Source organism: Mauremys reevesii, linkage group 2, assembly GCF_016161935.1.
Source record: "Mauremys reevesii isolate NIE-2019 linkage group 2, ASM1616193v1, whole genome shotgun sequence".
NCBI lineage: Eukaryota > Metazoa > Chordata > Testudines > Geoemydidae > Mauremys > Mauremys reevesii.
This window is the reverse complement of record NC_052624.1, coordinates 221,408,476-221,435,630: the sequence shown is the minus strand read 5'-3', so window position 1 is coordinate 221,435,630 and position 27,155 is coordinate 221,408,476. Positions and strand designations below refer to the sequence as shown.

The 27,155-nt window shown below is 43.5% G+C and overlaps 1 protein-coding gene across 5 annotated transcripts in view; it reads left to right on the top strand.

The window, feature by feature from the left end:
- Nucleotides 1-1,238: 1,238 nt before the first annotated feature.
- LOC120396444 (kinesin-like protein KIF20A) overlaps nucleotides 1,239-27,155 on the top strand; it is a 38,994-nt gene continuing 13,077 nt past the window's right edge. The window contains exons 1-15 of one of the 5 annotated variants that reach the window (XM_039521333.1): nucleotides 1,239-1,260; nucleotides 2,298-2,450; nucleotides 3,706-3,780; nucleotides 5,754-5,873; nucleotides 6,937-7,075; nucleotides 7,169-7,353; nucleotides 13,481-13,589; nucleotides 14,082-14,273; nucleotides 14,358-14,469; nucleotides 15,479-15,550; nucleotides 18,808-18,954; nucleotides 19,579-19,744; nucleotides 21,261-21,434; nucleotides 22,494-22,633; nucleotides 25,077-25,242. In XM_039521333.1, the coding sequence (XP_039377267.1) occupies nucleotides 2,307-2,450; nucleotides 3,706-3,780; nucleotides 5,754-5,873; nucleotides 6,937-7,075; nucleotides 7,169-7,353; nucleotides 13,481-13,589; nucleotides 14,082-14,273; nucleotides 14,358-14,469; nucleotides 15,479-15,550; nucleotides 18,808-18,954; nucleotides 19,579-19,744; nucleotides 21,261-21,434; nucleotides 22,494-22,633; nucleotides 25,077-25,242 (1,941 nt within the window). In that variant the 5' untranslated portion in view covers nucleotides 1,239-1,260; nucleotides 2,298-2,306. Of the gene's footprint in view, nucleotides 1,271-1,297; nucleotides 1,627-2,297; nucleotides 2,451-3,705; nucleotides 3,781-5,753; nucleotides 5,874-6,936; nucleotides 7,076-7,168; nucleotides 7,354-13,480; nucleotides 13,590-14,081; nucleotides 14,274-14,357; nucleotides 14,470-15,478; nucleotides 15,551-18,807; nucleotides 18,955-19,578; nucleotides 19,745-21,260; nucleotides 21,435-22,493; nucleotides 22,634-25,076; nucleotides 25,243-27,155 lie in introns of those variants that run through there. The other 4 variants (XM_039521332.1, XM_039521331.1, XM_039521329.1 and 1 more) reach the window with 4 other exon arrangements.

Here is a 27,155-nt window from a genome sequence, read left to right as displayed (position 1 = left end):
TGCCTGTTGGTATGCATACTTCCACCTTTTCATGTTCTCTGTATGTATAAATATCCCGTCTGTGTGTTCCATTCTATGCATCCGAAGAAGTGAGCTGTAGCTCACGAAAGCTCATGCTTAAATAAATTTGTTAGTCTTTAAGGTGCCACAAGTACTCCTGTTTTTTTTGCGGATACAGACTAACACGGCTGCTACTCTAAAACTTCAGCTACGTTATTCAAGTAGCTCAAGTTGTCTAATTTAGATATCCCTCCCCCCCCCCCCCCCAGTGTAGACCAGGGCAAAGAGTGGTAATCTCAATCTATAGTCCTGCATTTTAACAATTACTTCCCCTAACATTCCTGCAACCACAATATTGCCACTAGCTTTAGACCATCTGATAACAATGCAGGCTCAGCCAGACTGTTTGAAAACAATGGCTGGGAAGCTCCAGGGTTAGGGCTGCTCCACCTCACGTTTCCTTTACGAAGGGTTGGCTTGTGCGCCCGTGCCCTCTGCTGGCCACCCAGCCTGCTCGCCACGTGGGTCGGTGAGCGACTGGACTCCGTCCCGCTGTGGCATTGCCCGGCGGTCGCTTCGCAGGCGCGTTTGATGGCATCCCATGTGTGAGCGGTGTGGCGGGCTCAGGTCAAGTCACAGCTGCCGCTGGGCCCGTGCTGGTAGCCCCGCTAGCCAGGCCTGCCGAGGCGCGTGGAGACACACGATAGTCCAGGCCAGAAGCGGTGCCCTGGCGGGGGTGACTCCATGGCTGGGGTGGGAAACGGCCCGGTGCTGCCGCCGCCCCTGCTGTGCCCATGTGAACGCAGGGCTCAGCCCCAGGCCTGGCCGAACCGCGGATCTATCGGTACCAGGCAGGACCCGGATGGACCTTAGCGGCGGGTACCTCCGGCCCCCCCCCCCCCCGACGTTCCCCCCCGAGCTCGGGCCGGTACAATTGTCCCCTCCCCCCGTCAGCCCCGGAAAGAGGAACCGGTAACTGGAAGCCCAGTTCGGGGGCGTCCAGGTGCTTAGAGCCACCCCCGTCCCCAACCGTCACAACGGGCTTATCGCTGGCAGGTGTAAGACGAGCCACCCCTCGGGCGGCAGCATTGGCGGGACTCCCCTCCCCCGGCACGCGCCTCCTGCGGTGCGCTGGGCCCGCGGCCAATCAGGGGAGGCGCTGGCACCGCTGCCCTGCCCCGCCGGGAGGCGGTGCCAGCGCCTTGCCGGCCCGCGCGCACTGAAAAAGGCGGCGGGTGGGGGCAGGCAGAGGCAGCCGTGGTTAGAGCGCGTGAGGGAGGGGGCACTGGAAAGCTCGGGAGCTGCGCGCGACGCCGGCCTGGCATAATCTGCCTCTCCCGGGGGGCGGTTTGGACCCCTCCCCCTCTCTCAGAGCGGGCGCACGTCCCCTCCCCCGCGCAGGGAGCCGGGCTCGGGAGCTCCCTGGCTGCTGGTGCTTGCGGGTGTTCCGCGTCTCTGAGCCCCCAGCCGGCAGCCCCGCCGCTCTCCCGGGGCGGCTGAGGGAGAAGCTCGTAGCGCCTCACGCGCCTCCAGCCTATGATGAGGCAGACCCCGGCCGTGGGCCGCTCCCTCCTCTCACCTAGGCTCGGTGGCCAGCTGCTCTCCCTCTGTCACAGGCAGCTCTGGGTGCAGTTCCTGGCTCTGCCACTGAATCACTGGACCCTTGGGGAGGGCATTGCCGCAGCTTCTCCTCTGTCAGTGGGGGCAGAGCGGGCTCTAAAGAGATTTATGCCTCTGTTCATTAGGGCCAAACTCTGCCCTTTGCATCCTAGTGCCACGTGTTCTCTAGCTGCAGTCAGTGGGAGCCCTGCATAAGGGTAGGAGGGGGGCAGAGTTGAGCTCACTGTGAGTTTGATCTTGTTAGGGTGATGAGCACCCTCACCTTGTGGGTCATAGCATTTTGGGAGCTCCTCTTGACAGCTGCGAAGGAAAGGGAATGGTAGAAATGCTGACTATCACCTTCAGATGTACCTATTTATAGGACTGCCCATGTTGCTCGTCTGGTACTGTAGATAGTAAATGGTTTGGATTTCCTGCAGACTCTTTTCATGCTATCTGCAGTTTTAAAAATGTGCTGCTTACATTGCAGAGCATTTTTAAAGGGTAAATAACTACAAGTTTTCTAGGGGTCATGTCTTTAGATCTCCCCCCTTCCTCACCCTCTCCCCCTTCAGGAGGGGTGTGTATGTATATATACATTTTTTAATTTAAAAACCTTTCTTGTTTCTTGCATACTCTCCACCATTTGTATGTGAGAGCATGTGTGTTTTGTTTCTAATTCCTCTCTCTGTGAACAGGATAAGAGAATGGACTATGAGGAGGGAAGCTATGCATCCTCAGCAGTATGTGATGTGTTGGACTTCACCTGTTATGAGGACTTAATGGGTAAAACCTCACCCATGGAGTTGTCAGTGATACCTAATGCTGATGAACAGCAGCAGGAGGTGGGGGTGTGTTTGTAATAATTTTTTTTCTAATGATGCCTATGCATTTAAGTAGCAACAACTCAATAACAAGTTTATCTCTGTATTTGAACTCCCTCCCTTTGTCCAAGTCTGTTTCCTTTTCCCTTTATTTAGAAACAGATCAAGTCCTGCAGCAATTTAACATTTTTAACCGGTACTTACAACATTTGTCTTAAGCCTTTGAAGAACTAAAGGATTGCAGTGTAGTGCAGAAGTACACGTGAAAGTTTGCACAACACCCATCTGGAGTATGCCCAGTTCTAAGTATCTCACTCTTACTATGAGTCCCAAACTGTTGTACACTCTTGCACTTGATCTGCAAGCCTTTTAACTTAGCAATATAACTATTGCATTATGCCAAGATCTGGCCTTGGAGTTTGTTTCTACTGGTCGTGCTATCCTACAGCAGCAGGGCTACTGCTTCAGTGCCTTTTGGTCAGTACTCTATCCGTTCTGCCTTTTTGGCAGAGTGATGATGAAAGGAGTAGTCTGAAGAGTTGTGGTAATGAAAGGTGCTAAATAGACAGGTTAGCAGTTGGGGAAACTCTAGTGTACCTCTTCTGTTCACCTAGCTGGGTGAGAAGGGAAGGCTCGTAGGGATCTCTGTCTAATACAGAACAGTGGGGAGACCCAGTTGGGTTTTTTTTTCTTTCCTTTTAGTAGCTAGGAGGGGAAATAGCAGCAGCTAGGGAACATCCTGGATTTCCCAGCAGCCAAGAAGGCTTCCTCCATGACTGTTTCTGAAGGGATGATAAAGGGTTTGTGGCTTGGCGATAGGGGCAAGATGTTTTTTGTTTGAGGCCCAGTAGTGTGCCTTGCACTATATAAAACTAGAGTACAAACTTTCCATTTATTATACGAACAACACAACTTAGATACAATGTAAAGAGTGACCAGAAGGTGGAAGCAGTGCAGTTTTTTGTGTAAAATAAATATATAATGGACTGTTGATGGATGAACCTTGGGCTGGCTGCGTGAAATAAACTTTTAAAGAATTTGAATGAAATGGGGTGGGTAGTTTTTAGCACAGTAGGTGTTCTAGGCATAAGGGACAGTTTGGAGAAGACCTGAAGATGAATGGAAGGATATTGGTACCAAAGTCACAGTAATGTGGGTGGCATGAGATGGAATGGTGGGGTGTGGGAAAAACATCAGAGATGTAAGCAGGTAAAAACAAAAACTCTGGAATCCTGAATCTTTGGCCTATAGATGTAACTATATATATTTTTCAAATGAGCAGATGTATCAACCTTTGAAAGTCTACTTGAGAGTCAGACCCTTCTCTAAAGCAGAGCTTGAAAGCAATGAATCTCAGGTTAGTTGTTGTCCATTAATGACTAATTTTTGTCCTCCATGGAAAACATTTGTGTTTCATCTCAAGAATTCTAAAATAGAAAAAGCTTCTGTAAGTTTTCAGTTTCTAAATTCTGTAACCTAGATGTCACTTCTGAGGCATTCTAAACTTTAATGGTGAGGAGAAGTGCTAATTCTATCTCCTAGAAATATGTTACTTATCAGCAGTCTTTACTGTCTCACTGATTCCTACAGTACAGTTTTGGTAAATGTGGAAAGCCAAACCAGAACAAGATCAGCATATTAAATTTTGTCCAATAAACTGTTCTGAATGTGGCTACTGTATGAAGTCTGACCCTTAATCCCTGAGTTTTTTCAGTTAAAGTAAAATATGTGACAGGTAACTTAAAGATTGAACACAGATAAAATAAATATCTGCTGTGCACTGGTAAAACTTGTCCAGGCAATAGGAAAACAATAGATGGTAATATTCCATGGATTGTGTGTCGTGCAAGGTAATTACTTCTGCTACATCAGTCACAGTCATGTGCTCTTGCCACTTGAACTGGGTGAAATTCTCCATACAAATATTTTGTTTGCCAAAAAATGCAGTTTTGGGTTGACTGAAAATATTTTGACAAACTTGTCAAATAATTTTGGACCCCCAAAAAGATGTTCTGGTCTAGATGCATGTGGTTACTTAGGCCCTCCTCTCCCCCCCCCCCTTTTTTTTTGTACCAGTGGTTAGGGCACTTCGCTGGGAGGTGGGAGATCCATGTTCAAGTTCCTGCTCCAATGAATATTGAATTATTTATACAAAGTGGAACAGCTTCAACAGGAGAGATTAAGAGCCAGACCAAAATAGCCAGTAGCCTTCTGGTTAGGGCCCTCACGGGGGAGATTGATTTCAAGTCCCTGCTCCAGATTAGAGATTTGAATTTGGGACTCCCACATTTTAGCTGCGTGCTGTAACACCTAGGCTACTGGGTATATTAGCACTACCATTTCCTCCTAATCTTTCAAAGTAAGTTAGGATAGGTTAAACAAAACATTCATTCAACCTGAAATGAAATTTTTATTGACTTTCAATTTACCAAGAATTTAAAAAAAAATTGCTTTCAATTTGAGTTGAACCTAGTCTTTCAGAACTACCAGTTAATAGAAAAATAAAGAATCTGCCCAGCTCTAACTACCACAGTTATCAAATGGATTATGTTATGGTCTGATAATACTTAAGAGGCAGAAGTTTAAATCATGTAAACTCTACAAGTTTCCTTTCCTAGGTTATAAATAACACCATACATCATTCAAACTGAAACTCTTCAAATCCAGGTTATGCTCTGTTTAGGCAGTTCATAGTTTACATTTTGTCCAGAAACAAAATATGGAGAAAACTAGTCAGTTTCTAATCCATCTTGTTTACAGGTTCTCTTGCATGAGCTTGAAGAGCTTGGGTTGCAAACTCTACAGGTGTTTGGAGTGTGTGTTGTGAATAGGCAGGAGCGGCGCCACGGTTTTTGCCGCCCTAGGCGGCAGCGCTCCTCCTCTGAGCATTAGGCAGCGGGGGTCCTTCTGCTCCGCATCTTTGGGGCACTTTGGCGGCGGGTCCTGGAGCGAGTGAAGGACCTGCCGAAGACCCGGAGCAGAAGGACCCCCCCGCCGCTGAATTTCCGCCGAGGGTGGCAAAATGCCACCCCCCAAATCCTGCCGCCCTAGGCAACTGCCTAGGGTCACCTAGTGGAAGTGCCGGCCCTGCAAATAGGAGTGGGTGGAGGGGATCCTGGCAACATTTTTAATGGTCTTGGGTATTTAAAAGCTTACCTTTTACAAAGCCCACGTTTTGGTTCAGATCTTATATTATTGTCCCTTTAAAGTTGTAATGTACCTCTTAAATATTTTAAAACCTATTTTTTTACAATATTAAGCTCTGGTAGACAAAGGTGTGTAGTTCTGGAAAGCTCTTTTAGAAAGAAAAAACTTCTGTCTTTGCTTTAGGACTGTGTAATTATCGAAAATCCAGAAACAGTAACTCTACAGGCACCCAAAGAATCCTTTACAATGAAAAACAGTGAAAAGGGGATTGGACAGTCTGTACACCAGTTCACCTTCACTAAGGTAGGCTAACTTTCATGCCATGATCTTTACTAGGAAAGCAATTTTACCCTATAGGAAACCAAAGTTGTGGCTTGTTTTTCCATTTTTAGTTATAGTGAAAGTGTTTCCGTTTGTATAATTTGTTAACTATGACCTTTCAAATATGAATTACTTGTGGCATCTTCTCAACTGCCTTTGAAACAAAACACAATGTATAGGATTCATATTCATTGTTAATTGATCAGGAAGGCTATATTTTTCATGCAAATACTTCTCTTGTCTAATTAGGAAATTGATGCAGTAATCCTATTGCTTTCTTTGATTAAATGGTGTTTACAAAAACTTCTTACAGGCAATTTTATATGAAACAACATAGCACAAGGAAATAGTGTGACCACATACATTTTTGTGGTTTCACTATCCTTCTAGATCGTAATTGGATGTATAGGTATTGTAAGAATGTGTTACTTAAAACTGGCATCTAGAAAGGTATATGCTCCATTCGAGAGTATGGAAGCTTTATGGCTTATCCCTTTCAAACCTGAAGCCTAGCTTTTCTTTATTTGACACATGAATGCAAAATCCAGTAAGGACTACAGGAGCTTCTGTTCTCCCAGTATCAAGAGAAAGTGGTTTGCATAACTTGTTAAATAGCTTCATATTTAAGACTTGGTCTTTCTCTGAGTAAATTTTGAATTGTAGATTCACATTTCCATATGGCTCCCTCCTATTCTTCTATACTTGTATTGGTCTTCTTCCAGGATACTTGGCATGTGATGAGGAGCTCAGGCTATTCTTGGTTCTTGCCAGGTGAATGGTGGTCAGAAATAAATGCAGGCTTGCATTTATCTCAGTAGCTGGAATTAAACATGCATGACCTGGAGCTAAACAGAAACTTGTGATCAGTTATAGGGGATCCAGACAATGAAGCTGGTATTGTTAGTTCAACTTTCTCTGTACAGCTAATTTACCTTATTACTCAACTGTGAATGGTAAAAACAAAAGTTCTTTAGACCATTTAGTAATCCATGTTTCAGCTGTTCCAGATGTCATTTGAAAACTCTTGTTCTTTTTTTTTGGTTAGGTCTTTGGTCCAGAAACTACTCAAAGTGACTTTTTTGAAGGCACAATGAAAGAGATAGTAAAAGCTTACATTGATGGAGCAAATGGACTGGTGTTTAGCTATGGGGTTACTAATGCAGGCAAAACATTCACTATTCAAGGTAACAAAAGCAAATGTTACAACTTTCATAAAATCAAATTAACACTTTTTTAGTGAGACTAGCTATGTATGATACACTTACTTTTCTTCACAGGTTCTCCAAAAGATGGTGGTATTTTGCCTCGTTCTCTTGATATGATCTTTCACCACATAAGAGGAAGACAATATCTGAAGATGAACTTTAAACCATACTTAAGCAATGATGTAAAGAAGCTAGATGTGACACAGGTTAAACAAGAGGAAATTATAAAAGCTGCTGTTCTTGCTTCTCTGAAAGAGGTCAGTAACCAAATACTTCCTTGTTACCTAAGCTCTAACATCCCCTTAATTAAAAAGCTGCTTAGTACTTTCTTACAAGGCTCTGCTGCTGTAGTGAATTCCATTTCCAGATTTGTGCAGGCTCTGTAGTGTCAATTAAGATATGAAGATTTTAAAGAATAAGAGCAGCAGGTCATACATGCAGCATAGGTTAAACTTTTTAATGAGAACTTAGTTTCCACAAAGTCCCCTACAGACAGGGGAAACAGAAGTGATAAATATTCAAACATTTGTTTGAAACTTGCTAATGTTATGCTGTTGAGGGTCATCTCCAGTTTATTGTGTAATTGTTCCCAAGATAACATCAATAGAACCCTGATCTCCTTCATCTTAGAGGAGTGTCTAGCTGTAACATCCCTTGAACAAAAAGTAGTGTACAGATTTGGTCTCTGCTCTCAAAATGTATGTGAAGTTGAAATCAGGCTACTAAAATGATTCAGTTCCAGCATGACTAAGGTTTTATGTAAAGAATAGAAATGTTTTCTGGTTTTAAAAAAAATAAATAAAATCAAAAGTACCCAAGTCCCAATGAAATTTCAGTGCAGAGTCGAAGCTCCCAAGTTGGTACATTTCAGAGCTTTCACCCCAAGCTTCTTTTTGATATATGTTGATAATACTATCAGTCTGATAAACCCAAAATGGGCACTCGCTCTTCCATTTTAAAAATCTATTATGTTCAGCCCAATGTCTTTTTTGTGCCAAAATATACCTGGATGACTATGAGATTAGTGAGGTGGTTTAGTGGGTTATCTTCCCTCCCAACTGTCCTTTCCATTGTCTCCAATAGCCATGACTGCTTTTGAAGCAGTCCAGTTAACTATCAGAGACCTATTCCTCAACAAATGAGAACAGAAATTATTCTAGCAGCTCATTCAAACCTTGCAAATCCAAGCTTGATGGCTCAATCTTGTTTAATAAAATGTTAAATATGGATCAGAGAACATCAAATGAAAAGTGAAAGACGTAGGAGAAAAGGTCAGTGAAAGACAGGTGTCAAAGTAGTACTAAATCATTAGTGGGAGTCTTGTACTACTGAAAATAGAGGTAATCAAAACTTTTTCCAGGTGGGATTAGTAGACAAATTTTTATTCCTGAGGGCATTCTGGATTAAAAAAAAAAAAATTCTGCACACAATATTTTAACGTTCTGCAAACATGTATTTGTCAAATACATGTGAAGGCTCCAGCATGGCACTGGGGAGCACAGGCCACCAGCTGCACAGGGATGGGAGATAACAGTGCAGCTTTCCCCCTTTCCCACCGGGACATGGACTCAGCAGTGAGGCTGCACCCAATTCTGTCACAATGCAAGGACTAGGCCTGCCCTAGAAACACTCCAGGGCCTTCCCTCTCCATGCCAGGTGCACCAGGTATGGGCAGGCAGGCTCAGCAAGGCAGGATCCAAGTGTGGAGGGGCTTAGTGTGTGGGTGGTGGTGGGGAATCCCAGGTGTGGGGTAAGAGTTCTGGCAGGACAATCTGTATGTGGGCGACTCAGTGGGGGATCCGGGTGCGGAGGGAATCTGGATGCACCAGGGGCTTGTTGTGAGTTTTTGGGTGCAGTGGTAATGGGACTCTACAGGGGGGGTCCAGGTGAAGGCAGTTGGGGCTCAGCGGAGGGGGTTGTCCAGGTGCTGGGGGGAATGGGTTTCAGTTGGGTGAGGATCCAGGTGCAACTGTTTGGGGCTCGGTGGGGTGGGGATCTGGGTGCGGGTGGCTCATCGAGGTGGTCCAGGTGGAGGAGGAAAAATACTGCTGGGGAAGGTTGCATGACTGCTGTTGTGACTTCCCTTTGCTTCCCTGTCAGTCATTTTTCTGTGGGGGAACATAAATTCTGCACATGTGCAGTGGTGGAGAATTACACCAGGAGTAAAAAAATTAAGTACTTAACCATTCCTTTTCTAGAGATTGTGATTTGAAAGGCTTTTGTTTGTTCCTTAAACTTGACCAGCCTCCTGTACCTTATTCTGAAGAGAGAGTCTATACTGCCCAAACTTTCCATCAGTTAAACTGTCTGCTTCATTTATCTCTGCTTGAATGGCTGTAGTGATTTGGATGCTATGGGATTATGAACATCGGTCTTCCTTTTTATGGAAAAGGAAGGGTAAGAGCTTAATTGTGTATTAGCAGATACGCTCAACTGTAGAACAGAACTATTGACCCAGATTCAACTACCATCTCTATGCTGACAGTTCACTGATCTTCTTCTTCCGCTCTGCACCAGACCAGTCCAAACTAAAATGTCAGCATATCCGATATCTTCTGATGAACACCGAGCCCTCAGCTGAAGCACAGAACAGCTAAAACAGCGTTCTTAATCTTTTCCCCAAGTTTTCCCTCCCTCCCCCAGCTCTTTTTGTTAGTCACTGTGGACAACACCCCCATCCTACCTGTCACTCAGTCTTGTAATCTGGGTATCCTCTATGATTCAGACATCTACCCAGCTAAAACTGTTGTCCAGGCTGTCCTCTCACATCTTAATTACAGCAACATCCTTTCCTCTGGCCTTGAGTAGGGCAAAATTGCATTTGACCTATTTGTTCAGAATGCTGCTGCAAAGATCATTCTCCCAGTTTATTGCATCAATCGTTTCCTCTGTGTATTGTCAAATGTAAGTTGCTGTCTTCACTTTCAAGGCCCTTCGTGGACTATCCCCCACCGTGTCTATCAGTCATTCGCTATCAAGAGGTTGACCTGTGCCTCTGATTGCCCACCTGTTAAATTTTCAATCATGGCTGGCCTGGGCCAAAGAAGCACCTTTGTGCTTTCTCCAATGCTGATCCTCATGGTTGGGAGGAGCTCCTCGTAAACATCTGCAAAACTACACTATCCTACAAACCCCTCTTTAAATCTCTTCTTTGCCATGATGCACGCAAAAAATTAACTGCAGTTAGGCCACTGGTACCACTTCCTGTCAGACAAGAAGTATTGTCTTACTGCTTCCTTGTGCTCTTCTTCCCCCCCCTCCCACCCCTCCCATAGGCGCTGACACTCCTGGAGCACCCACAAAGGAAAAAAAATGATGGGTGCTAAGCACCCACCAGCAGCCAGCTCCCTCCTTTCCCCAGCACCTCCCCCTGCCGGCAGCCCCTCAAATCAGCACCTTTCCTTCCCTCCCAGCAACTCCTGCCCACTGTGGATCAACTGTTCCATGGTGTGCGGGAGATGCTGGGGGGAAGGGAGACTGAAGGGGAGAAGTGGGGGGGTGCTCTTGGAGGAGGGGATGGAATGGGGTGGGGAGAGATGGGAGCTTGGGAGAAGGGGCAGAGGCAGGTGGAGCAGGGGTGGAGGTTTTGGGGAAGGGGTGGAGTGGGGGTGGGGCCTGGGGCAGAGCTGGGGTGGAATCGAGCGCCCCCTCTGCACATTAGAAAGCTAGTGCCTCTGGCTCCCCCATCTATCTGTGGTCTCTTGTCTTATACGTAGCCCCTTCCCCAAAGATCGATCTATCATCTAGCTATGTATCATCTATCTAATCTTGTATTTATACTGCTGCTATCACAGTGGAGTCCTAGTTGATGACTAGGATTCCTAGGCACTATGGTAATCTAAACAATGACTCCACTCTGAATTCTTGTCATAAGGCTTTCAAACAATCTGGTGTTAGCAAAACTGAAACTTACAAAAGAATTAAGAAGGAAAACAAGCTATTATAGTGTTACAATGCCAAAGCTGCCATAACGCATTCAAGAGAGCTCATAAATGAACTCACTACAGGTCTTGATGAGGATGTCTTTTATGAATAGCAGATAAATGGTAACCTGACAACTTGTCTATCTTATATTTTAGTGCATACAGCAAAACCTTTTGAACGTCTCTCTGAATTGCGAAGGCTTCATTCCTTCTGTTACTATGGAGTTTTAGTGGTGTCCTATGGGAAGGTTGCTCTTCATGATGATATTATTATTATTATGCAAACACGTATGTGATGGGCAGAGGAAGAGATGCTAGAATATACTACTTTGGAAAAATCTTCAAGCTGTGGGACTTGGATGACACCAGGGCCAGCTTTTTGTTTTTTGAAGCCAAATTCTGGATATAGCCAGATAAAATATGGGGTAATTTTGAATCTACAATTGACAAACCCCTTTTATATTGATCAGTGGTTTTCAAACTTCTTTTCAGGTGACCCAGCTGAAGAAAATTGTTGATGCCCGTGACCCAATGGAGCTGGGGATGAGGACTCAGGGCTGTGGGAGAGACTCAGGGCTGGGGTAGGGCTCTGGGGTAGGGCTGGGGATGAGGGGTTTGGGGTGCAGGAAGGGGCTCTGGGTTTGGGAGGGCTCATGGCTGGGGCAGAGGATTGGGGTGCAGGGTTGGGACATGGGCTTACCTTGGGTGGCTCCCAGTCAGAGGTGCAGCGGGGGTGCTAAGGCAGGCTTCCTGCCTGTCCCAGCACTGCAGACCACACTGTGCCACAGAAGCGGCCAGTAGCAGGTCTGGCACCTAGATGGAGGTGCGCAAGCAACTCCGCATGGCTGTTGCCTGCAGGCACCACCCCCTTCCCTCCCCTTCTCCCCCCAGCTCTCATTGGCCAGTTTCTTGCCAGTGGGAGTGTGGAGCCGGTGCTTGGGATGGGAGCAGTGCGTGGCGCACCATGCTGCTCCCCGATTCCCCCCCCCCCCCTCAGTCTAGTTGCTGGACCTGCTGCTGGTCGCTTCTGGGGTGTAGTGTTATCGAATAGGTAGGGACTAGTCTGCCTTAGCCGGGCAGCATTGCTGACAGGACTTTTAACAACGCGGTCGCCCGTGCTGACCAGAGCTGCCGCATCCCAGTACCTTACATTCTGCGACCCAGTACTGGGTCGTGACCTGTAGTTTGAAAACCACTGATTTTGATCAAGTTCTGGTAACATCTCAAATCTGTAATATCGCTATGTTCAAAGCAGGTATATTCCAGGCACTTGTCCTGTTCATTGAGTTAAAGGCCAGAAGGGACCACTAGATTATCATTCTAGTCTATTATTGGTGAAGCTTTTTTCTGAACTCCTTGAAAACTCCTTGTAGTTCAGTCATAGGTTGACATGTATATCTGAATGGCCCCGTACTATCCCATCTCTAACTACTTTATTATGAAGAGTATTGCTTCTCTGTGTCTACAGTCTTGTACTTAAAAAACCTACCTGAAAGGAATTCTTGTAACCGCACCATTTTTTTTTAAACACTTGGACATGTTTACTGTTTTCAAGTAAATTTTCACTTTGCTTACTGGTTTACTATTGAAAGTTTACTGTTTACATTTTGTTAGATGAAACACCTCTGACTTCCCAATAGTGACAAATTATACTCTTCGTGTGAGAAATCAGAATCTGAAGTTCTGTTCTGTTATTTACTCTTGAACATGTAGAGGAAGCTTTCATATTTTAACAGCAATTAGTCTACATATACTTACCTGTCTGTTTCCTATCTATGTGAAATATTAACTGAAGAATGATAACTGCAGCAGGGTCAAAATAGAGGAAGGATGAAATATACTTGTGGGAGGAGAAGGAGATGCCTGGAGCTCCATTCACGATCAAGTTATTGGCATGGGGGAGCAGGTGGGGACAATATTTAAGAAAAGAGGCTGTGGCAATCTGATGCTAGTCTCATTACTATTGCTGCTGTTGCAAATGTAAAACTTCCACTAAAAATAGTGGCTGCTAGCAGGGGGCCAAGAATTAATTACTGTGAATATAAATTTTTAGCTTAACAAGAGTTCTTCTCTGATTTTTGCTTCATGGCTACAGTTTTCTTAGTTGCAAAAACTACAGTTATGATCTTTCTGAATTGTTTTTGTGGCTTGTAATTAAATAATCTCTTTCAAAAACTAGTATTGATGAAGACAAGCCCAGCATAACATCATCATTGCACTGTTTCTTCAACTTATAGTTCAGTGGTTTGAGCATTGGCCCGCTAAACCCAGGGTTGTGAGTTCAATCCTTGAGGAGGCCACTTAGGGATCTGGGGCAAAAATTGGTCCTGCTAGTGAAGGCAGGGGGCTGGACTCGATGACCTTTTGAGGTCCCTTCCAGTTCTAGGAGTTTGGTATATCTCCAATTATTACCTTTATTATCTTTTAATTGGCTATAACAACTTAATTTTATTTTCTCAAGGACACAGAAGATACTTTGAAATCTACAATTCAGAGTGAGTCATTATGTATCTTGGAATCTGTATCTTCTAGCAGCTGTACTTCAGCAAGTCTGCCTTCTCACCCACTAGGTAAAGTACACTTGAATTCATGTGGTGAAAATGAAGGTGTCTGCTGGAATTATTTTAAGAATGGAGGGGAGTGGAAGCAGAGAATCTTGTAATTGGCAGCCAGTAGAAAATTTTCTTTGGAAAGTCTAAGCTTTGAAGATTTAACTCACTTTCAAAGTGTGAAATGTAGGAGAGAGATAAGAAATTTAAAATCCTCTTGGATATCTTTGCCACATTTAAGTAGTGGCTTAGTTTGCTAGGCAAAAAAGGGTTTGGTCAGAACTTGTGGCTAGAAACATCAAATTGGTGGCTGGCATAAGAGGAGAAAATAAGAAAACCAGGAAGTATTTGCGAAAAAATTGAGAGAAGTAACAAAGATAATTTTTGTGTACAAAATTATGTATAATAGGCACTTCCTGCCATTTGAATTTCAGAGGCTGATGAACAGTTTCAGACTTGCCGATAAGGTGCTTGAATAAATTTTTGTATCTTTTTTTTTTTAATGGTTAACAGTGGAGGACTCTGTTTTACTTGACGCCAGTGGGACTAAGCATCAGAGAACGCAGTCTTCAGTGTGGGTTTCCTTCTGTGAAATTTATAATGAGTATGTATATGACCTTATGGATGTATTGGCTATATCAAAATATCAAAAACGCAAAGTTCTAAAAATCTGTGAAGATCAAGGGGGAAACTCTTATATAAAAGGTAACAACATTACTTTTGTGACATTGGCTGTCCTGTACAAATATTAATGACTTGATATATTTGTAAACAAGTCTCTTTCTGCAGACTTAAAGTGGATCAACGTTCAGAGCACTGAAGAGGCTTGCAAAATACTAAAAATAGGAAACAAGAACCGAAGCTTGGCTTGCACTAGAATGAACCAGCACTCAAGTAGAAGGTTTGCTGCCTGTAACTATAGATATGTCCTTGTTTGGAAAAAAATTAAATTGAACACTACTTAAATTAATGCAGAACAAAGCGATCTGCTTTCTTAGCAGAACTTCAGGCGTGGAACAGTTACACTGGTGCTCCAGAGAATACACTAACTTCAGTTAATTTCTGAGTGTAATTCATGACCTGTACACACCAAAACGAATTCCTTCAGGAATTGTAATTGACTGTTGGAGTGCCTTTCTGCCAAACTACTTAGCAGAGATTAACTGTGGTGCTCAGACTGTGCAGGAGAAATTGGGAGCAGAACATTCTTAACTCTGAAATTTTGCTTCCCTCTTTGGTCTGAGAGCCAGAGTATAAATGTCAGAGCACTAATGGCTGGTTATTTCAGAGGTATTTAGTTGATTTAGGATTTTCTTGTGATATTAAAATGTTAATGCACCAGGAAAACCTTACAGGATATTGGGTAAACTGAACAATAACTAAATGATGCATATGCTAGAAACCAGGATGAATTATCAGACTGACAGATTCCTCCTCTCCTTCTACTCCCTCTATTTTCAGGGAGTTGTTATTCGAAACACAGGGGAAGGTCTAGTTCCTGTTTTGAAGTTCTTGCATTCAGGGATCCAAAAATGAATCTATCATGGATCAGTAGATTTCTTTATGCCACTTAAGCCAAACAGCCTGTGTGAATCATGAAAACCATTTTTTCCCATCTGGAGCATCTAATTAAAATTCCACCCTTAACTCCCACACTTCAAGTAACCTCTATTTATCTATCTCTTTGGGTTTTTTTAATGGTATTATCAAATACTGTATCAACTTTTATTGGCTGTTCAAATTAATGCATTACAAATATTCTCCTTAAGTGTCAGACAAAATAAAAAAATTCTTGTACATATTAGCCCCACTCAACTTGTTGTGTTGTTTAAAAAGCACAGTAAAGTTGAACATAATTCTGGTTGGAAGTCAGATTGTTGATAACGAAAACTTGTTTGTTTCCCTTCTAGTCACAGCATATTTTCTATCAGACTACTAAGACTAAGTGATGAGGCTGAGCCTCGTATTCTTGGAGTTTCAGAGTAAGTGTCTTACTTCTCAGTTCTTCAGTAAAATTAATTATTATGGGGAAGCTAGTGGCGAAACCTATGTCTAAGTTGCCTAACACTCTGAATTATAAGTTGTTCTCTGACCTTTGATTATTTCAGAGCCATGTTTGCAGCAGACCTTTTAAAACTTGGTAAGGGGAGAGTGTCTTGAGGCCAGAAATCTGCCTTTATTGGTCCCACTGAATTCCATTAAGATATGGTTGAGAGAAACTTATGAAAATTGCCACTTTCCATCTGTAGCTTGCATTCCTCAAGGAAACTTTTGGTAGCCTATTGAAATAACTGAACACGAATATTCTAATCTAAGAGTGTTCCCAAGCCATCCCCAATGCAACAATGGAATGTACTGCTCAGGGAACCCCAGGTAGCAATAGCCTCTCTGGGAGTGGGGAGAGCAAGACAGTCTTCCCCTGACAACCCCTTCCTTGGGGGCACCATGTGAGGAAGGTGCTCCCTATCTTCTGTGGGGGGTGCTAGGCTTGGCTGTGTTCTCCCCCCCCCCCCCCAACTCATACATGACCCCATCAAGCCTCCCCTAATGGTAACTGCCTTTTTGCTGCTGTCATAATATAGTGAGTCTCACACCTCAAGTGTACTACATTGCAGAAGGTTCAGAATCCAGACTCTACCAATGATGCATGATCTCAGGCAGATGAGTGTTATCTTGTTTTTACTGCTTTATGTATTTACTTTTAAACAGCGTAGGAAACTACATTGTTAAAAGAATGCTTAGGTGGCAGAGTCAAGCTCTTGGAAGCTGGGGAATGTCAGGTTGCCTCGGCAACCTTAATTCAGCCTGTTTGTGATCATTATGTATTATACACATACTAAGTTTTTTTCCCCCAGGACTCCTCCTTCCTGCAGTGCACAGAATGGACAGTGCTCAGGGATTGAATCAGGGTTGTGTAGTGAAAGAAGATGTCTATAGGATCCCTTCCCCCTCCTTCCTCTAGAAGTTGGTAGGAGTGAAAAGAACAAAATAGAGAACTTCAGGAAGATGAAACGATGGTGATTTAAGACAGGTGAATGCCAAACAGGAGAGCCCTGTTATCCCTGCTTCTGCCGTAGCTCACGTGTTACTGAGGAAGTCTTTTAAGACACAATTTTGGCAAGTGCCACTAATCATGTTCCTCTTTTTCTGGGTGCCTCTTTTGAGCCATCTGGGGCCTGAATAGGCAGAAGTGCTGAGCACTCACACCTTCAACTGAAGTTAACAGGAGCTGTGGGTGCCCAGGCAGTAAGGCAGCGTGATCTGGAGGCATGAATATAGAGTTGAATCATGATCGGATTTCAAATCATGGCTCTGCCAGTGAGTCAGTTTCTTATTTTCCTAAGTGGGGAAGATAACAAATTCATCTCCACTGAGATAAGCGCACTAACATTTGTGAGGCACTCTGATATTGTGCCTGCCCTATGAGGTGATATTTGCCTGCCCACTTTGGTTAGTCTACAGTAAATAAGGTAAGATGATTAACTGAATGATATTGAACAACTGCCTCAGTCCCTGAGCAGTACCAGTCTTGTGTATTGAATGATGTAGGATCTTGTGGAAATGGTATGTGATCATGTAATTAAACATATATATATGCAAAGGGCTAAAATCTGCATAGGCGTAGGTTGCATGGACAATCTACATTTAAACACATCAGAACTTTTTGAATACTTGACTTTGCAACCTAAATGTCTTCATAATGCGTTTTTTAATTTTTTTTTTATGTAGTTATTTATCCCCGCACAAATATTTCTCTAAGTATTCTGGTGGGCCATGTGGGGGCAATCCAGTGGCTTAATTCAAACTTTGATGACAGAAGTTGCATTATGTGCTAAGTGTTTACACTTGGCTGTATAAGTCAACCTGTGGGGAACTCCTGTCCTCTGCCCAGCTGTTGGAAGCTGCAGAAAGAAACAAACTACTCTGCATCCAAAAGTATCAATCTGTATTGTATTACTAATGCTCTGCATTAGTATCTTCAGTACTGTGAGAACTGCAAGGAGTTGACTAGGATCAAAGTACTTTCCCCTAGAGGAGAAACACACTATGGAAAGTGCTTCAGCAATTCAGTTGGTAGCATTCATTTGGGTTCAGGTGGTTGTGGAATAGTCCCACACCAAGATTTGGGTTCCTATGAATGCTGGCTCTAAAGAATTAGAGGAGTGTTATATTGTTCTCGGAATGCACTAGTTCCCATTAGTTACTTTTTAAATAAGGGCTAGGATATTGTCTTAACTAACTCTCCATGGAATATGGAAATACTAATGGCAGTATTTAAGCTATTGCAGTGTGTTTAACTATAGCTGTCTTATGAGTAAGATTGTATTTTAGTCATGGGTATTTTTAGTAAAAGTCATGGGCAGTAAACGAAAATTCACAGCCTGTGACCTGTCCGTGAGTTGTACTATATACTCTTGACTAAATCTTGAGTGTGAGGGCAGCCTGGGGGAGCATGCCCTGGGTGGGGTGTGGTCTGGGACCTCTGCTGGTGGGGGTTGGTGGGGTTGACAGGCTTCCTATGTGGCTCCTTGGAAGCGGTGACATCCCCCGCCCCCCCCAGGCTCCCTCAGTTCCTAGCTCCATGCGCTGACCCCGCCCCAACTATGGCCAATGGGAGCTGCAGGGATGATACCTGCAGGCGGAGGCAGTGTGCAGAGCTAGGAGCTGAGGGAGGGACATGTCGCCACTTCTAGGGAGCCTTCCAAGGTAAGCGTTTCCCAGAGTCTGCACCCCTTTTCCCAGGCCCCAACCCTCAGCCCTGAGCTCCCTCCCACACACACCCAAACTCAGGCTGCTGCGGGGGAGGGGGGGCAGTGGCCCGAGACTGCCCCAGCAGTGGCTGGTGCGGTTGGCCTAGGGGTTGCCCGAGCTCCTCAGGCGGCCCCCAGGTGAGCTGCATTGGCTGCTGCAGAAGTGAGAGATCTCAGAAAGTCACGGATTTCGGGACCTCCATGACAAACTCACAGCCTTAATTATGAGTATCTGATGTCCTACTCTGGACTTCGTATTGAAAGGAAGGCTTTGTACAAAACCATGTTTCTTACCTTCTGTTTGCAAAAGCCACTGAAGAATCAAACATTAGAAAGAAGGTACTCTGTAGTCCACACCTCAAATGTGTGTCCAAAAATGTTAAGAGTTAGTGATTCTTATCGCACCAATGTATCTGAAAGTAAAGAATATTAAAAAATTGTATTTAACTTGTATAATATTTATATTGCTGATTAATTCTTTCATTTAGAATGTCTCTCTGTGACTTGGCTGGGTCTGAACGGTGCAATAAGACACAAACTTTTGGAGACAGACTAAAAGAAGCCGGGAATATTAATAATTCTCTTTTTATTCTTGGGAAATGCATTGCCGCACTGAAGCAGAAGCAGAATCCTAAGTAAGTGAGAAGACTTAAAACAATAACTTGAGTTTTAGTTCACCTAAAAGACTAATCATGCAGTGCATCGCTTTGGGTAGTGGTTCTGCAAACTTGCACAGTGGTTCACTTAACATGTACATTTAGTAATATGTTTGTTGCAAACATCACTATAACACAATAGTTTTTCCACAGGAAAAGTAGAAGAATTAAATTTGTATGTGGGAGTATGGTAGAAGAGACATGAAACTGCAAAACCAGTGACTTTTTTTTATACTGCGAGCAACCAGTATCAGATTTTTCTCAATCTGTGCAAGTAGACTCACTTGAGAAGTCAGAAATAGACTGTACTCAACATGAGATTTCTTCAAGTATCTCCTTTTTGTGAGTGTATGAACTTGTCCAAAAATACAGGTTTGTTGTCCGTATTTTTTTCTTGACTTTTTAAAATACCTTCTATAGATCTTTTCTTGGACAGCATTTGGGAATATGCTCAGCTTTGTTGGATAGGGACATTACATTCAAACTTGAGTGTTCTTATGGAAAAGCGCATATGTTTCCTCAAAGAGTGGATCTAGAAAAGCTATGGATATATTACAGCTCACTCCGTTTCCTTAATGGAAATTGTACAATTTTCTCTTTAAGTGTGAAACACAGCTATATTCCATTCAGAGAGAGTAAACTCACCCGCCTGTTTCAACCATTCTTCTGTGGTAAAGGCAAAGCTTGTATGATTGTCAACGTTAATCAGTGTGCCTCCACTCACAGTGAGACATTACACATAATGAAATTTTCTGCTACAGCCAAACAGGTAAGTAGAAGTCTACTTCTCCTTGAAGCATTCTTACACTTAACTTATGAATTGTCTAGATTGACTATATATTGACACTCCTGATCATATGGTCTCAATATACTTAGGACTTCTTGATTTGAAGTGCAACTGGCTTGTCTCTTATGGGCTTATAATATACCATACTACTTCCTATATATAAAATGCTGTTGCTTGTTTGCAAAAAGTTTTTAATAGTCTTAACTTTCTTGAAATTGAAAAATGACAATCAGGTATGCAGAATTGCATTCCTATGTTAGTCTGCACTAAACTAAGTACAGTTACCTAGTGTGACCAGACAGAGGGGTGGCTATGTTATGCCCACTGTGTACATGCAAATTAAATTGTAATCTCACATCGTGTGCATGCACAAGTTATGAATGTATAAATGAGTTGCACAAGCTGACCATTTGTCCCAAAGCTTTTTAACAGCAGATTCAAGAGATGAAGTAAGAAGAGGCAGTCTCTAGTATCTTACAACCAATATCCTAAACACGATTTCTAGTGCTCAGATTCCTCTTGTTTAATGTTCATGACCTGGGTTTAACTTTTTTTTTTTTTTTGTTTTCTTACTGGTCTTGCCTTTTGGTCAGTGGGGGTATGGAGTGGTTTGGAGGAAGTGTGCTCAACCCCTGAGGAGAATCCTGTTCAAACAGTCTTTTACTTTCTTTGGGAGTGACTGGCGTGCACGCTCTCTTCTCTGCCCCTCTCTCCTCCCCCCCCCAGGTGGTTGCTAGTTCCTACCCTCCCTGCCTCATCACTTAATGCAGGATTTTGGGTGGTATTTGATCTTACCCTGCTCTACTCCCTTTCCTATTTCTTCCTGACAGCTGCCCCACAGAATCAGTTGCTGGGCTGTTTCTTGCTGTCCACCTCCAGCTGCTCTCGTGAGGGAGCCTTTACTTCATGGAAGGAGGATCTTATTTCTAGTTTGGAGCTGTAAGCCCACTTTTAACTGTAACACTCTATTACACTCTTAAACTGTTAGAGCTCTTAAGTCAGGGCTTTTGACAGTGCTCTCAATGTAGAGCTTTCCCTATTTGAGTTCCCTCGTAGTACCTGCTTCTTCTGTCTCTGAATGGATAGAGCTTGTCTGTAAGAATCCCTGAGCTTCTCTGATCAAAGTCTCATGACTCAATCTTAATCTTGCCCATCAGGGTGGACACCTGAACCTCTCGGTTACATCCCACATGAGGCAATAGCCACCTTAGGGAATTGCTCTTGGTCATTCAGGGCAAATGTGCCAAAAGTTAAAATTTTTGGAAACTTTTTCCAAATCTCTGTTTAGATTAACTAAACATATCGTTTTCCTTATTTTGAGTTGCTCTTGTTTTATTAAATACAAACTGAGGGACAACATAATTGTTTCTCTCTTAAAATACATATACTTTTAACAGATTCTTTGCGAGATGGAAGGTTTGTTAACATAGCTTTGATATTTATACCAGAAGGAAATGTCATTTCCCACACTGTACATATAACTTTAACTATTTTTCAGGTTATTCAGACAATCCACCCCCAAACCTTTGGATATTTTGCTCCAAAACTGGTTGGGAAGGATGGCAAGCCTATAGTACATTTTGATGCCAACATATCTGCTGAAGAGGTTCCTGATGAAGATATCGATACCTCCTCTGAAGAGGAAGTGGACATCACCATCATGACCCATGAGGTACAGTAACTCCTCACTAACGTCCCGGTTAACGTTTTCTCTAATTGATCAGCAGCAAGACCATGCTCGTTTAAAGTTGCGCAATACTCCCTTATGTTTGGTAGCCGCCTGCTTTGTCCACTGCTTACAGAAAGAGGAGCTAATTTGAGTGAGCTGGTGGGGGCTTGGAACCAGGGTGGACTGTCAGCTCCCCACTCCTCTAAGTTCCCTGTGCGGCAGTCGCCCAGCAGGCTATCAATTGCTGGCAGTTGAGCTGTCCCTCCCCCCCACTGCCATGTGCTGCTCCTGGGAGCCTCCTGCTTGCTGTGCAGGGGGGGGCACAGAAGAGGGGGGGTTAGTTACATGTCCCCCTTCACCCTGCTCTTGCCCCCCGCTTGCCCCATCATCTCCATAGAGCAGGGGGGAACTCGATGGCGGGAGCTTGCTGGTAGCAGCTGCTATCTCAACTTGCTGATCTACTTAAAAAGGCAATGTACTTAGAGTGCAGTCAGCATACTTAAAGGGGCAATGCATGTCTGTCTCTCACGCACAGGATGTGTGTCTCTTTCTCTGCCATGTTGTCTCCCCACCCTCCATTTGTGCTGCCTTGTAGACTGTGAGGCTACATTAACAAAAATGTGTTAACCCTTGAGGGCTCAGCTGTTCATCATTTTAGCAATAAGGCATTCCCTGGGAAATATCCCACCCTCTGACTTCACCACCTCAACCAAGCTTCACAATCATCATTGCTGTGTACAGTATTAAATTGTTTAAAACTTACACTCACACACTCTGTCTCTCTCTGAGCAAGATATAACTATTGAAGTAAATATCAGTTTTCCCATTGACTTCTGTGGGAGTGGGCTCAATCATTTTCTTGGGCACATACTGAGGTTTCAACAGAACTGAGCTATTTCAATAGGAAAACCAACATAGGCCCATGAGATGGGGTTTCATGTTCCATAGTGGACGGGTAGAGATGGCTTTTATAAACACCATTGCCTGGTAAATAATCTTTTTATTTGAATTGCATGTTAGACCTTTTAGCTTGGTTTATGAAGTGAAGTATTTTAAATGCAGGAGCTCTTGAAAACAACTGAGAACCTGAAGAAGACGCTAGTTGCAGAAAGGCAGAGTAAACTTCTTCTTGAGGTGCAGATACGTAAAGAGATGGCAGAAGCTATGTTTCAACAACTGTTGGAAACCGAGGAAACCTGGAGGTAAGTGATGAGACCATCAAAACTATATAACATGATGGAATAGAATAGGAACATCTCATGCATACACCATCTAGAGAGGAAGCTAATAATGGCTGGCCAACGCTAAAGCTCTTCTATTTTTCCCAAAAGCAAAAGACTAGAAAATGTCTCAGTGATCAGATTACTGTTGCATGCTTCCCAAAAAACAAACCCAAATAAAACCAAACCAGTGGTAATGCCCTATGCATGCAACACTGAATTTATTCTATGGTTAACCTGAAATTACTGCAGGATATCTCATTCTGACTTTCCCCTACTTGAGAATCTACCAGACCAAGTAAGACTGATGGGTCTAATCACATATGCTCAGTACCTCCTGAGGATGTTCTCCTAGATTGCTGTAGAATACAAATTGCTACATTAGTGGCAGAACACCTTTGTAAGCACAGTTTTGTGTGGCGTTTTGCCAGCTCCACAAACCATTACTGGCTTCTTGGTGGCTAAAATACTGTGACTGCACACAGAATATAGAGCTGGTTCTGAGCAATGGTCGTGGTAACTCCAGAGATTGGTTCAATAATTTGGGAATCTGCAAAGTTGATAGGTATTTCAAATGCAATTGCATGTGACAGACGGTGTGAGCTCTCTGATGTACGAGTGACTGCTTTCAGATAGTTATGAAAAATAGTCTCGCCCTGTTCAGCTCTTCTCAGACCTCCTCTTTCCTGCCAACCATTCACCAATCTTCTCTTTTTGCCATCCCCATGTGTGTGGTGTTATGTCAGTTAGTACAAGCAGTTGGATGGCAAGACAAATCTGTTTAGTTCTCTCATCGTCTCTCTGCTATTCATTTTTCATTCAGCTTCCGCTTCTGTTCCACTAAACTACGGTTGTCTGATATTTAAGAAGAGGCTAGCCGTGATAGACCATGTCCTCTCTGGCAGGTGACTAAACACAGAGAAATCAAGCCTGCACTGAGGTTGTAGGCATCTGCATGCTACTAAAGAAACTTGAAATTACCTGTAGCATTTTTGCATCTTTTCTTGGGATAGTTTCCCATGGTTTTTCCAGGGGAGTTCTAAAAAAATGGCAAAAATCACAATGGGATTGTGTACCTCACCCCTGTATTTATAATTGGTGCCAAGATGAGCCTAATAGGAATGCCACAGAAATGTATTCTACTGTAGTGTAGTAAAAGAGGAGACAATTGGTTAGACAGGTCTTACAGTAGTGTTAATGTGTCAGGTCTGTCACTGCCTATTGATGGAAACTTGCTGGGTTCCCTCATCTTTCCCCCCCCCCCACCCCCACCCCCAAAAGAAAAAGGCTGGGATAGCCAATCTAAGGCTTGGTTTAAACTTAAATTTATCAATGTAGTTATGTTTGGAGTGTGAGGATGGTAGGCTAATCTACACAGTTAAACCAGCAAAACCTTCCTGATGTAGATGCAGTTTATACTGGCATAGAAGTGCTTATACCAGTATAGCTTATGCTGGTTCCTCAAACTGCACTTATGCCAAAATAAGACCTAAATTGCAGATGGGCTCAAGTTTAAAAGTAGATCAAATTCATGGGAGTTCAATCTCAAATGGGTTTGAGCCTAGATATTAAGGAGAGGAGGGATGGCTCAGGATTGGGAACCACAGGTTTGATTGCCTTCTTCTCCACTGGCTTTCTGTGTGACCTTAGGCTTACTGTGCTTCAGTTCTGCAACTGCATAATGGGGGATAATAGTACTTCCCAACCTCTGTGGTGGTGGTGAGCATAAATCCACTTAAGATTGCAGTATTTGAGCGCCTCACCATAATGGGGACCATATAAATCCCTCTGAGTCTTTTTCAGTGTTGCCAGTTGGTGTACTGTGACTGCATCAGCTGAATGATAGATCAAAGCAGTGGCATATAACATGTTTTTAGCTTTCCTGGACTGGCAAATATCAGTTGCCAAACCAAAGTGGTATAGAAAACTAGACCAACCAAACTTGACTGACGTCCAGCATTAAATATGCACATAACACTTGCTGTTGCATATACAGTTGTCCCACAGGCTTGCATTATAGCACCATTGTAAGTAGCTCAGAAAAAGTCCTTGCTAGCATAAATATCTTGACAGTAAAGGAGCCAGAAACAACAATTTTTGGCTTCTCTTGATTTCTGTTACTTAACTTACAATGTTCTAGTACTATAGATTAACTAGAATTAATTATTTTTCTGATACTGAAAAATAGAATTTGACAAGACGGACTAAAGGACTAAGTGAAATGACTGCAAGCTTAAAAAGTAGAACTTGGAGTACTGTACACTTCTTCTGCTAGTCTCCCACTTAACCTCTTGATGTTTTACTTTGAATCTTTGTCCAACTCTTTCTAGGTTTCACATGTAGTTTTGAAATATTAACACTTTAACTCTTGTAAAATTGTGTAAATGTAGCACTCAAGCTAACTTGATTGATTTATCATTCTCAGTAAACGCTTGGAAGATATGAGAGAAAGTTATGAGGAAAAATTGGAGAATAAATTTGAAATGTATAAGGAAGCTATAAAGAAGCATGCATATATGTGTGCAATGGAACAAATTGAAGACCACTATGTTCCAATAGAAGAGTTCGTAGTTGAACAAGAGAAAGTTGAGGTAGACTTCATTTGATTATTTTTTTTAATTGCAGTGTAGTGTCCTTTAAGGTGTCAGCTTATGTAACATTGCCTTTCCTTAAAGGTATCTGCCAAGAATTCTCCCTCTAACTGTAACATTGTAAACTAAGCCACCAAAATAACTTTTGAGGTAGTTCATCTCATTTATGCTGTGAATACATGGTCATATTGTCATAGTAGGGTGTCACAGGCTCCTCCTGACATTGTTTCTATGCTAATAGCTTCTCTGGGAACTCTGGTTGTGGGTATGTCTAAACTGCAATAAAAAACCTGCAGCTCGCCCATGTTGGCAGACGTGGACTGCAGGGCTATAAAATTGCAGTGTAGACATTCTGGCTGGAGCTTGGGCTTTGGGACCCTCCAGCCTGAGCCTGAATGTCTGCACTACAGTTTTCTAGCCCCACAGCCCCGGCCCCACAAGCCTGAGTTAATTGACACAGACCAGCTGTGGGTGTACTATTGCCATGTAGACACATTCTGCGTGGCTAACACCAATGAGCTCTGTGTGTGGAAACACTACCTGCACGCTCCACCCAGACACCCAGTTTTGTGTGTGTTAACTGGAGGGAATGTGATTTTGATCAAATCTGTGTCAGGAGGAAAGACCTAGAGTGACTGGAGGAGGAAGGTAGCAACTCAAAGGATTGCCGTTATGAGAATGATGGCATAGAAGCCAGGAGCTAAGATGGGATCCCACGACTTGCAAGGAGGTGTCTAGAGGGTGGGAGCAACACTTCAATCTTTGAGGGGGAGTTTCTGTGGAAAAGCAGTGTGGAGACATGGTGAGTGAGAGGGATAGTCCTCATAACAGCTCTTAATTCCAAAGGTTCAGAGGGAAGCAGTTGATGTTCAGGAGACTGGTAGCTTTGTGGTGAGAAATCAACATATTTAATAAAACCCAAAAGGCTCTTGAGTCTATACTCAAAGAGTCTAGACTCTTGAATCTTTTAGTAGCTGTATCTTACGCTAAATTACATAATCTTCAAGTAGATGCAGATGTGTATTCCACTTAAATGTGTACACATCCAGCATGCCAGAGCTTTTGCCTAGCAATACCTGTAGAAGGGTAGTGCTCGTGCTCGTGCTCTGGCTCCTTCCCTGGCTTTCTGAGAGGCACTTCCCTACCCCAACGCAGTTCCTTCTCACCACCTGTGGTTGAAGTCTCACAATCTCGCACCTATTTTATTGTAATAAGTATTAGTTGATAATTTTAGTGTTCCCCAGTGATGTCTGGGGTTTAAACACTGTCCTTAGTGTGGAGGGGTGATCCTCAATAGCAATCCCCACACATCAATGGTCCCTAATCTTTTCGTCTGGCAGGTGGTGGTGGTTGAGCATCATGAGACCACTGCCACACACGTTGCTTGCTTTGTTTTGGTGAGGCACAGCTTTAGAGCGCTATTCAATTTGTATATTGTTTCAGAAGTGGACTCAGGTGGTGTGCAACCTTTGCCTCAAGCAGCACCTGCTTGAATAGGCCATGTAGCATGATCTGGTACCAAGCCCCCCCCCCCCCCCCCTTGGGCTAAGAGCACTGCTGCCACTCATTCTGGGGCAGGCGCCTTGCCAAAGAGACAGAGGAGCTGTTCTGTCATTGGTGCTGAGGAAGAGGTCTTGGGACCACTCCAAGTCATGGGGCGACTCCTTGCCGCCCCTTGAAAAAGTGCAGATCAGCACAGGGTCCGTTCTGGCAGGCAGGATGGCATGGATACATCTGACTCTTCCCTGGTACCAGGTGGGAAATGCAGGAACCCAATATAATTGATTCTGGCTCTTGTGTTAAGGCATCTGTTGAATCTGGTACTAACAAGGGAGATGTTGGTACCAGTTTTTTCCATGTTGTCGGTGTACCAGGCCGTCACATACCACCTCTGCCTTTTGGTCCTGATCTCA